General features: G+C 38.0%; 1 protein-coding gene and 1 long non-coding RNA gene across 7 annotated transcripts; both read right to left on the reverse strand.

Moving 5' to 3' along the window:
* Window positions 1-241: 241 nt before the first annotated feature.
* LOC111788098 (probable serine/threonine-protein kinase SIS8) lies at window positions 242-7,399 on the reverse strand. Its single transcript, XM_023668281.1, has 13 exons — window positions 6,679-7,399; window positions 5,487-5,927; window positions 5,188-5,291; window positions 3,074-4,167; window positions 2,694-2,734; window positions 2,492-2,560; window positions 2,283-2,383; window positions 1,792-1,870; window positions 1,608-1,706; window positions 1,457-1,525; window positions 1,278-1,327; window positions 1,014-1,190; window positions 242-845 (listed from the first exon to the last, which is right to left on the reverse strand). Exons 1-13 carry the CDS (start codon window positions 7,108-7,110, stop codon window positions 743-745), a joined length of 2,859 nt encoding a protein of 952 aa, XP_023524049.1. The 5' UTR covers window positions 7,111-7,399; the 3' UTR covers window positions 242-742.
* A 1,566-nt stretch (window positions 7,400-8,965) lies between these two features.
* On the reverse strand, window positions 8,966-11,345 carry LOC111788345. 6 transcript variants are annotated; one of them, XR_002814140.1, is made up of 5 exons: window positions 11,177-11,345; window positions 10,821-11,062; window positions 9,878-10,122; window positions 9,544-9,727; window positions 8,966-9,438 (listed from the first exon to the last, which is right to left on the reverse strand). It is a non-coding gene; the product is annotated as an uncharacterized LOC111788345 (long non-coding RNA). The 6 variants fall into 6 exon arrangements; XR_002814139.1 differs by having other exon boundaries at window positions 9,878-10,501; XR_002814138.1 differs by having other exon boundaries at window positions 8,966-9,166; window positions 9,345-9,426; window positions 9,878-11,062.
* Window positions 11,346-11,710: the final 365 nt, after the last annotated feature.

The raw sequence follows: 11,710 nt of genomic DNA on the forward strand, positions 1-11,710 counted from the left end.
CGCACTCTCATAAGTGTTTAGTTTTAGTTTTCCTGATCCCAACCGAAGTAGGATCTCACAAAATCTCTCGTCTCCATTTAGTTAAACTTCTAAAGTTTTCAACACCGATCCACTAAGCGTGTGCATCGAGATAATTCAAAAATGACAAATACAGTTCTTTTGAGTTCATGTATATGCCAAAACAATGCAGTATCTACAAAAACATAAAAAGAGAGAAGTAAAAGATATGAACACAGACAACTTCATATGAATCTTTCTTTGTGCTTTTCATTCTTGTGAGGGTTAAATTTCTTTTACACAGTATTCTGCAGAGACCAAATGTTTACAATTCCCCAAAGGCCTCCACAGCCACACACACAGCTCAAGCTTGGAAGGACTTATTATTTTCCCCTTTTCTTTTTTTCCTTTTTTTTTCATCTTTTTTTCCCCCTTTCATCTGGGAATTTTCTTACATACACATTAAGAACTACAATATATAAAAAAATGGCAGATCCCTCCACTGCACACTCTTTAACTTATGCAGCTACCTGTTGTTTTGGAGGATCTTCCACTTTCCACTCCTAAATAAGTTTGTGCTGAGCTCCCACTTTGAATGAACTAGCACTTCCCCTATCCAGTTGCAGTGTTTTCAAACAGCTTTACTCGAAAAGGAGAAACGAAAAAAGAAACAAACGCTGGCTGTTCGGACTCTTCGAGCCATTGAACAACTTCTTCAATGTAAATGCACATGAATCTTTTCTGTTCACTCCGATATTAGATTCCCGGAGTTTGTTTTCCGAACAAGCCGTTGAAGACGTCGTAATCGAGTAATAAGCTGAGAGAATGACGGCCTCAGTTGCGTGTCCCTGCAAAAAGAGGGAAACGTAAAGATGTAGGAGCGACCCGAGAACGATAAACCATCACACAATTGAACCAAACTGCAAATATGGATGGAATGATGCTTCTTGTAAATTCTAGTAGTATTAGAAACTGAAAGCAGATGGGATTATGGGTATTTGATGTTTGAAACTTACGTTTGCCAACAATCGCAAATGATCTGTGCTACTGCTGGATCAACATCTTCTGGGATTTCCAGGCGCCTATTTTGGAATCCTACAGCTCCTACAACCTGCATTGGGTTCAAACCTTTCCACGGTATGCGACATGTCGTCAACTCCCACAAGATCACACCAAAACTATACACATCACACCTGCATGCCACATAGGCACTATCAGTATTTTGTCAAACTCGAGCAAAAGATACGTCTTCTCGGTTCAATGCCCACATCGAAACTTACTTCTCATCGGCCGGTTCATTCCTTAGAACTTCTGGCGCCATCCATTCGGGCTACAATTAAGCAGAGACAATAAACATTCATTGGTTGCTATTGCAATACCAGATATGCCAGTTATCAAGGTAACATTTCAATGAAAACGTAAGGTAGTATATCAACCCGACGACTATCAAGGTTATTACCGTTCCAGCAGTTGACTTTGAAGACAGAAACGTGTTCTGCTTGACACGTGACAACCCAAAATCACAAACCTATGAAGATATAAAAGTTAGATACTAGAAGAGATCAATCTCAAATACATCAAAACTGTATGCACAGGATAGTTTCATATACCTTGACAACCCAGTTTTTATCAACGAGGAGATTGGGGGACTTCAGATCTCTATGAACAATGGTTGGATGACTTGTGTGTAAGTAGTTCATTCCTTTGGCCTGGAAAACGAAAGATTTCTTAAAAGGAAAAGGGCTAACCATATCTAGTGGGGAGAGCATCTTTTTTTCTTTTCTAACTACTTACCACATCGAAAGCCATTCTCAGTCGCCTCCTTTCATCGAGTTGAGAATTGGGACGATGCAGTAACCTATACAAACTTCCCCTGCAATGTTTCAAGGTTTAATCATAGACGAGATTAGGAGACGATGGATATAGCTCAACTTGCTTTAGATGCGATGCAGTAACCCAGCTCATGCTAATGAGGCTTCTCAACAATGACATATTTTGCCCACAGAGATATTTAAGCAGAATGTGCAATCCAATGTTGATAAGGTAACAAGTTATATATGTATCATAACCAAAAATTTCCCTCCATATTTGCATTAACATCAACAATTTGACATTTAAATCGATGCATTTGACTATAGAGTCGAGTGATAACTGAAACTAACATGACGTTAAGAACATGCATAATATCACAAAATAACATTGACGACCCACGGCGGATTGCACATTCAGGACATGGGACACCATAATTGTTAAGCTCAAATAAAGAAAGAAACAACATAATCAACCTGGGAAGAAACTCTGTGAGGATTGAAAAATGAGGAGGGCGAGTGACTGCTCCCATGAAAAGGACAACATTAGGATGCCTCAGTCTTAACATGATTTCAACCTGCATGAATAAGCAGGAGCTTAACGAACTAAAAGAAAGCCCTTAAAGAGATTATTATCACTTAACTAATTTCCAAACAGAACCTAAAAGTTCGAACTTAATACTTACTTCACATTTTAATTGGACCAAAGCAGCACCGGAAAAATCTTGGTCTAAGAACTTCTTCACAGCAACTTCCTGTAATTTAATGTTGTAAGCCCTAATTTTTCTAATGTTGCATATTCTAATGCATTAAAGTTTTTAACAAAGCAAAGGGCAAAATAAAAACTGTGTGATATGACAATGCATATGCTTATCTGTTGAAACTTACAGTCCCATTCCAATCTGCTCGATAAACCTCGCCATACGATCCTGAGATACGAGGAAGGTATTAAGTACCCCAAACACAGAAAATACAATATAACAAAAGCCTTTCATCCAATCAAAGCTTTTAAAAATATTTATGAAACGGAAACAGAAACGTTTTATAAGTGATTTCCCGAAGAAACCCTTTTAGATTATGAATGATAACAGTAATAATTAAACCCCCAGTTCATATTTACCTAAAATTTGATTGGACCCAGTAGTCAGTTTGTATTCTTAATGTGTTTTAAGAAGGGAAACAGTGATAAATACACAAACCAAAATGATAACTCAATGAGACTAGATATGTATTTCTTTTTTTTTTTAAATCTTAATGACATGTCTTACCTATACCAATACGTTCACCAATGTGAAGATCCTCCCAAGGAATTTCCCATTCTGCAACTTCGCCTAATATCGGGTTGATCGTCTCGCTGTGGCCATCACTAGCATGCAGGTTACTATCATCAAGTTCTATCAAATTTTCTGATGGACTCTCACGACTCTCACGATTATCTTGCAACCATCTTCTTTCTTCATCCACTAAGGTACTTCCTAGTTGTTTTTTATGAGAATTGGCAACAGAGGTTAACGAAACACCATCCACATGTTCACGATGAAGAGTCCCATTAACATCAACCAATTTAACTGCTTCACCATTAACATCAACAAACACAAACCCCTCATTCATACTCTGAGGCCAAAAAGTGCCGTGATTGTTCGCATTTGCCTCAGGTTTTTGTTCTTCCGTTGATCCCACAGTAGACGCTTTCTGCTTATTTTCATGGACAATATTGTTCAAATACTCGGCTTCAGCAAAAGACTGTCCCTGGCTTGCCAACACAAAAGGGTTACACTGAAGCCCAACATCCATGCCTTTCCCGTTGATTGGATACATTTGGTGAATCGCTTTCCTTTCACCATTTCCCTGTGAATCTATATCCGAAAACAAATCTGCAGGAGGTGATGCACCACTCTCTAACAATACAGCATGTAATTTCTGTGCAAACTCTGGGTTCTTTGCAGCACTAATGACATACTTCGATACCTTTTTAACTTTCTTCTTTTGTGCAGATGCCGACTGTGCACATGCACCTGATGAACTTTCAAATGCACTGCTTTCTGATTCTAGAAGCTTCTCAAAATCATAATCCGAACTCCCATTTAGAATTGCTTCAATAAAGTTTCTGCCGTTTTCTTTTGATTGAACACCTAAATCTGAAGCTTCTTTGGATACTAAGTTGCAAACATTTTCTACTCCATCTTGAGTAGATGAAATCAATACAGCTTCAGCTCCTTCATTTTTTAATACCGGTGTATCTTCAGGAACTGCTATAACATCTGCGGGTCTCCTATCAAAGCCATAATTCGAAAATTGACCGCTGGGTGCCTCTGATGGAATTAGTGTGCCTGGAGCACCCATAAGATCAATAATATATTCACTGCATCATAGAATAAATCATATGTAAATATTAGAGCTCCCTGTGATACTATAAGTATTAATTAGATTAGATTGCATACAGAGGTGCATGATGATAATCGTGGAGTATGAGTATAAAAGATTGGGCAAACACTACCAACATTTTCTTTTAGGAACACGCAGGACACAGAGGATGATGCAGTAGTTTCCAGAAAATGTAGAAGGGAAAATATATATTTGAGGCATTATTTTCCTATTTGCAATGTTGCCCTTATGTTTGTATTATATTGATGATTGCACTTCCAATTGCTAAGTCCATAAAATTTCCTCAAACCCATCCCTTGTGCTAGGACTAATTGTAATCTACCGTATGCTCTGCTTTTGCCTTTTCTAGCATATTGTACACTTATTCTATCTGAGATCCCACATCAATTGGGGAGGGAAACGAAGCATTCCTTATAAGTGTGTGGAAACTTCTCCCTAGCAAACGAGTTTTAAAACCGTGAGGCTGACGGCAATACATAACGGGCCAAAGCGGACAGTATCTACTAGTGGAAGACTTGGGTTGTTACAAATGGTATCAGAGCCAGTCACCGGGAAGACTTGGGTTGTTACAAATGGTATCAGAGCCAGTCACCGGGTGGTGTTCCAGCGAGGACGCTAGGCTCTCATCGGTTGGAGAGGGGGAACAAAGCATTCCTTACAAGGGTGTGGAAACCTCTCCCTAGCAGACGCGTTTTCGAACTGTGAGGCTGACAACGATATGTAACGGGCCAAAGCGGACAATATTTGCTAGCGGTGGGCTTGGGTTGTTACATTCTATCATGCAAAAATTTATTAAACAAAATTTTCAAGAAAAAAAAGGGACACTTTTTTAGGTGCATCAGATATTGTTGGCATCCCAAATGCATTAGTCACCAACACCATCTCAGAAGAATGTTTCTACTATCACCAAGGTATTATATCATTGCAACCGAATCCACTCTATTTCTTGAAGAAATTGTAAACTAGACTAGAAAGAGATTCAATCATTGGTAATTACCTTCCATTATCAACTTTGATCATATTCACAGCTCCATCATCAGTACCAGTGTAGTAGCTTCCTTTGACAAGTATGCATGGAAGATTAATCCTATCAGCTAGCACCTAATACCAAAATTACGAAGTAAGCAACTTCAATAAAAAATAAATAAAGGAAAGAAAAAGATATCAGCAAGAACTATTGTTCAAAAAGGGGGTGGTATCGAAATTTTGAAAAGCCAAAGAAACAATGATGCCCAAGACGTATCGCACTAGTTCAAGAAAATGAATGGTAAGAGGTATAAAGTGGAAGTTCGCGACCTTAAAAAGCAAAGCTCTATGACGTGCAAGTCCAATATCAAGGCGTCCAAGTGGTAGAATAATCGTGTTCAAAGAACTACGCAACTCATAACTCCTGAGGGTCCACCTTCTCAACATTTCTTCAGCGTCCCCAACAGGACCACCCATTCTAGCAACAACTACATCAGCAAGTTTTTGAACCAGGCCACTTAAAATGAAGCCATGTTCAGAAACTCCGCAATCCATGAATATGTTATATGCTTGTCTCTCCAACTGTTGAAGCTCAGGATCAAGCAAGCGGTTCACCAAAATCACTTCGTAATCGATATCACCTGTAACACATATTTCTTTAAGATCCACTAACAGTGGCATCTTTCCTCGGGTGCTAGAGTTCGCAGTAATGCCATATAAGTCATAAAATCCATCCATCACTTTTTCATCATAATTTACAACATTATAGCTCTGCATTGATAGATAAAGTAGTTATGTAACTGCTGCCGCCACGACTAACGATATCGATAATAGCAAAAACAATAAACTTCATTTGACAATATGTTATGATAAGTATAGAAACATAGATTTGTATACATAAATAAAACAATTTCTAGCAGTCAAGATGTAGTACAAATTATCCCTGGCAACATAACTCCAAAAGAAAGCCCTAATATTCAAAAAGGGTTTAGGGTTTATACCAAAAATCATAACAAAACCGGACAAACAATATTAGAATTGAAACACATAGGATGCTAACAAACCAGGACATGTGATGAGACAGGCACAAACCAGAAAATCATGTCATGACTCTCCAAATGATAACGATGTTCCTAACAATCCTCCAAATTTTCAAATAAAGATTAGAACATAACGGCCGACAACAATGCAGGAATTTATATTCGACCATGAAAATAATTCAAGCAAGGAGAATACCTAAGATAGAAAATGGTAATTCCTCACGCATCAATCAAACCGATGACCTAATATGCAAAGTTTTTTGAAAACTGAAAATGAGACGTCGCCAGTTAAACAGAAATTTTAATAGCGATTGTTCATAAATTCAATGCCAAGAGATAAAAGAACTGCCCAAGATCGAAAGATGTATAGTGAATAATCATGAGATATAATTGAAATTGCAATTCCCGCTATTGAACAATCAAAACCAAGAAGTTGAACAAAAATGCCTAAATTCAAGAAAGGAAGTTAAAGTGAGAAATACCCAATACTGTAGGGAGAGAAATTCAGCGAGGGCTTTACTGCCGGAGATGGAAGGGGAACAGCCAAGGCTCATCCGCTTAGCGGCATCGATCTGAGCGGACTCAGTGTCTTGTCTCGAATCAGGATCGGAAGCGCTAATCGCCATAGCCAATTGCATCTGAAACTCCTCCTCCAAAGCATTGAAATCGACGCAGCCACCATCCACATCGCCAGAAGCGGTCCGATCAACCACCGATTCAACGGCCTCCATTGTAGTGGAAGACGGCATAGCCACAGAGGAGGAGGACCCAGAAGAAGGCGACACCGATGAATTACTATTGGGGCATGGGGTCGAAGTGGGTCGCGTCGCGGGTTGGGAATCGCTCAATCGCTGATGCTCATTAAGTCCCCCACCGATGTGAAGCTTTCGAAGAAGATGCTTCATTTTCGACATGGATCATCAAGCCACAACAAAACTCAAAACTCCCTATCTATCTATCTATCTCTCTCTCTCTCTCTCTCTCAGTGGTCTCTTCATACACAAGATTCACAAAAACGCCTTTTCCTTTGTAATTTTCTGTTCCTTAATTCCTATTTTTCTACCTCTATACGCTAAAACCTACGCCCCAAACTCAACTCTGAAGAGCCACAGATTCGCTTAATATGCCTTACCTTTCTTCGTCAAGCTAACACCACTTGAACACACTTAAACTCCTCACCCATTCCCTCCAATACCATTCTCTTTTGTCTCTCTTCCTTTTTCTTTTTTTTTTGCTCAGGTCAATGACGCCATCTCGATCCTCTACATTCAAACCCACCATTCTTTCCTGGACCCATTTTCATCCTGGCCCTCCATTCCCTCCAAATTCATCAGCTGGGTCCCCATCTCTGTCGGTTCGCCTCCATTTTCAGCTCCCTCTCGTCCGTTTGATCATCGGAAACAGGCGGGTTCAACGCTGTAAGAGTGTACACAATTGAAGCAAAACACTCGATTTCATTTCTTAATAGATATTATTAACTTGGAATCTAAGAAAGTAAACGGATCGGACACTTAGCATCGTTTGAGGTTAAATTTTAAATGATACGATGATTAATATACTTTGCATTTTTTTTGTTTTTTTTAAAGTAATCCTATAATATTGCTTTCAAAAATATCATTAAATTTTTAAAAAATTTATTAATTTCTTTAAAAAAGTTTTAAAAACTTAGAGAGATAATCTATGAAATGTCAATAGACGATTTTTATCCATATATTAAGGTTAAAGAATTTTTTTAATTTTCTTTAAATAAATTTTATGGATATTTTTTAATATTTTTAAAATTTTAAAATAATTAAAAGATCTTAATTAAACTTATTACTTGAAATTAACTTAACAATTTACTTTTGTTAATTTTGTTTAATTGATTTTATGCTGACTAAGCCACGTTTGTTTGAGGTCATTGCAAGTATACAACAGTAGCGTGGAGCTGGCAATTGCCAGCTCATTTCTTACGTGTCCATATCCAATATTTAAATTTCCCAAACCTCGGACCATTGCTTTTTTTTAATTATTACGCTAGGTAGGACGGTCGTATTTTATTATTATTTCCGTTTAAATTAATCTTCTTAAGTAGTCGTGCTCTCTATTTGTATTAAATTTACATAAAAGATTATTTTAGTGGCTGTCATTAATTTGTTTGTAAATTTACCACGCTGCAGTTGTAGCAGCCACGAATGTTACTAAAGAAATGCAGTCTAAATAGTAATAGTAACTATAGTAGGTAACAAGTCTAAATAAAGAAATAAATCAAACCCCCCCTGCCAAATTTTAATAACATTGCCGCCTAAGGATTTCCGTGAATTCAATAGTCATCCCTACCCGTAAGAGCAAAGTTCTCGCCTAAAGGATATCGTAATTATGGCGAATACGTTTCTCTTGTTTGCCACGTACCTAGATGTAAAAGCATAAGCATGCCTACCACTAGTAGATATTGTTCACTTTGGCTCATTACGTAATATCGTCAGCCTCACAATTTTAAAATACGTCTATTAGGAAGAGGTTTCCACATAAAGGAATGTTTCGTTCCCCTCTCCAACCGACGTGGGATCTCACAATCCACCTCATTGGGAGTCAGCATCCTCGTCACAGACGTCTAGTGTCTGACTCTGATACCATTTGTAACAGCCCAAGTTTACCGTTAGCAAATATTGTCTGCCGTCAATCTCACAGCTTTAAAACGTGTCTGTTAGGAAGAGGTCTCCGCACACTTATAAGAAATGTTTCGGTCCTCTTTCTAACCCATGTAGAATCTCACACTAAAATACACACTAAGCAAGAACATGTGAACTACTATAATAATAGTGTATTCCATTGTCCCCCAACCACACAAACCACACAAAGAGATTTATCATAGATGAGCCGATGGTTCGGATAACAACCTTGCATGCAGACCTAAACACGACTTAATTAGTCGATACATTAATACCTCTTCTCTTCATGCATGCAACGAGGAATCATTATCTGTTGGCCCTGTGAAGCATGAACAGATGATGAAGCTAAATTGTTATTTCTGTGCTAAGCCAACATGACATATGAAATACAAGCATGTTAGAACGAGTGTGGTTTAATTTAGCCCTCCAAAGATGAGATTAAAATGCGAGGTATCAATGTTAACAGAAAAGGCAGAGAGTGCAAGAACCAAACCAACCGAAACTTTGGTGTATATAGCCATGGCGTTGGGAAAGCTTCTGATTCTCGCCTGCCCAGAATATGGTTCCTTCCAAAGCACCCTGCAATTAGAGCTACTTCGAGGTTATTGGACAACAAACAGCAATTTGAGTTCTATTTTCAACTTAGATACAGAAAAAAACGACTTGTAGAAAAGCCATTTAGAACACAGAATTTACTTGTAATTGAACAGAGAGATAGAGTTGTTCCACTTCCAATGGATGACTCCTTGATTTCATTTCCTAATGGATACCAAATACGATGGTGCCTGGAAAAGGCCAGACATTCTTGGCACATGAAACTTGGGGTCCAACTAGAAGTTTGGCGCCCCAACAGTATTCAGGCTAAATTTTTGGTATGACCCTGCATTCAACCAAAATTTTGAGAGATGCATCCTATTAGAAACCACGACTCTCCACAATAGTATGATATTGTCCAACTTTGAGCATAAGCTCTCATGGCTTTGCTTTGGGCTTCCCCAAAATGCCTCTTATCAATGGAGATGTATTTTACTTATAAACCCATGATCATTCCCTAAATTAGCTAATGTGGAGCTCCCTCCCAATAATCCTCGATGGAAGATTGTCTATGACCCACTGAGCATTTTCATGTACTTGATCATATACTTGATCATAACCTTTGATGCCTCAGCGAACCATCAGATCCCATCTTCACTATCTACAAAAATGTAAGAATTTTCATGTACTTGATCATAACCTTTGATGCCTCAGCGAACCATCAGATCCCATCTTCACTATCTACAAAAATGTAAGATCATCAGCAAAATTAAGACGAACACTATGGATATGTCAAGATGGTATTAGGAGCTGTGACATTTAATGAAAACTATTATGAATTAAGAGACAAGTTCAAGGTAGAAAAACAACTAACAGGCAAGATAGCATCAGAATATCACCCACAAACAGGATAAGATCAGAGGGCATAACCCCATATCCAAGTATTCAAATGCATATCCAAAGCCATGGCTACGTACTGACCCCTTGAAAGGAATTTCTAGGAGAATTTTCATTTAAAACATAGCAGTACCGGGCAGAAGCAGTCCGGTGTGCTGACACTGATATAATATACAAATTGTGGTGTTGATACCCTCTGTCCGGCAAAATTCCAAGGCATCGGCTGAGCAGTTCAAATGGGATCTTAATTGAAAAGTCGATATCAATGATAAACAAATAATGAGAAGAAAAACAGCGTTACAATGCCTCTAAATGGTTATAGCACATGAACAAGTGAACTGAAACGGGCAAAAAGAAACTATGTAATCTAATAATAAGAAATCTAATCTCCTAATGGATTGAAATCATAGCATATTTCAAGATCTTTAGCAGAGTATCATCCAGAGTATGAGGCTCAATCTAAATCTGAATATTTCTTCGTTTATCCTTGAAATTCTCAGATGAAGTAATAGAGGTAGAGCAAGCACCAAAAACAATCTAACCTCAATTTCTAGGGATTAGAATGAGCCAAATAGATAGTTGATCCACTTCAAAAGAAATTAACGAGGCAACAGCAAGGGGAAAGTGTCAAACCAGGTAGATTCTGAACACCTCCTGAAAATTATAATCCAACGAGCAACGAAATGTGCCTTATCGTACATAAAACGGATTAATAAATCTACAACAAGCTTGCTTTGTAAAATTTCTGTGGTTGAATCGGAGTCTTGCACCAAATGTTAGGTCTCTGAAAAGTTTGGCCAATTACCAGCATCCTTTCAGATTTTACATTGCATTAATCACACATAATCGATAATTTAATAGAACTATACGGTCACAAAGAGAGAGATCCTTTCATTACCCGCCATAAATCTAAGCCCTCGTGATCTGAACTGTGCCGACGTTTTCGCCATTTCCACACGGAGAGCAGGCTTCCCTGAAGAATCAACACACTCAAATCTCCCGAACGCCTTCCATCTGAGTGTTCGGAGCCACAATAACCCATGATTGGTTCGCCTTAATTGGCTGAAATGCTAGGCATGCAACCACAAAAGGGGACACCATTTTTATTCATACCTTCAAAAAATTTAAAAAAAAAAAAAAAAAAAAAAAAAAAAAAAAAANCACAAAAAATTATAATTTACTAATTTAAATTTAATGCTATATTATATATTTAATTTTATATATATATTATTTGTTTTTATCTCTAAATTTAATACATAATGAATATCTTCGGACACCTAGGATCAGACAAACGTTGTCCCAAAAGCTACAAGGTATAGTGACATCCTCACTTAGTGTCACGATCATGCTTGTCCAAGACATGTTACTTGTAACCGCGTGTCGAATGTCCTGACCATACTTGTCCATGATGTATATGTATTATCCAGGATCG

Source organism: Cucurbita pepo, chromosome LG02, assembly GCF_002806865.2.
Source record: "Cucurbita pepo subsp. pepo cultivar mu-cu-16 chromosome LG02, ASM280686v2, whole genome shotgun sequence".
In the NCBI taxonomy this organism is placed as follows: Eukaryota; Viridiplantae; Streptophyta; class Magnoliopsida; order Cucurbitales; family Cucurbitaceae; genus Cucurbita; species Cucurbita pepo.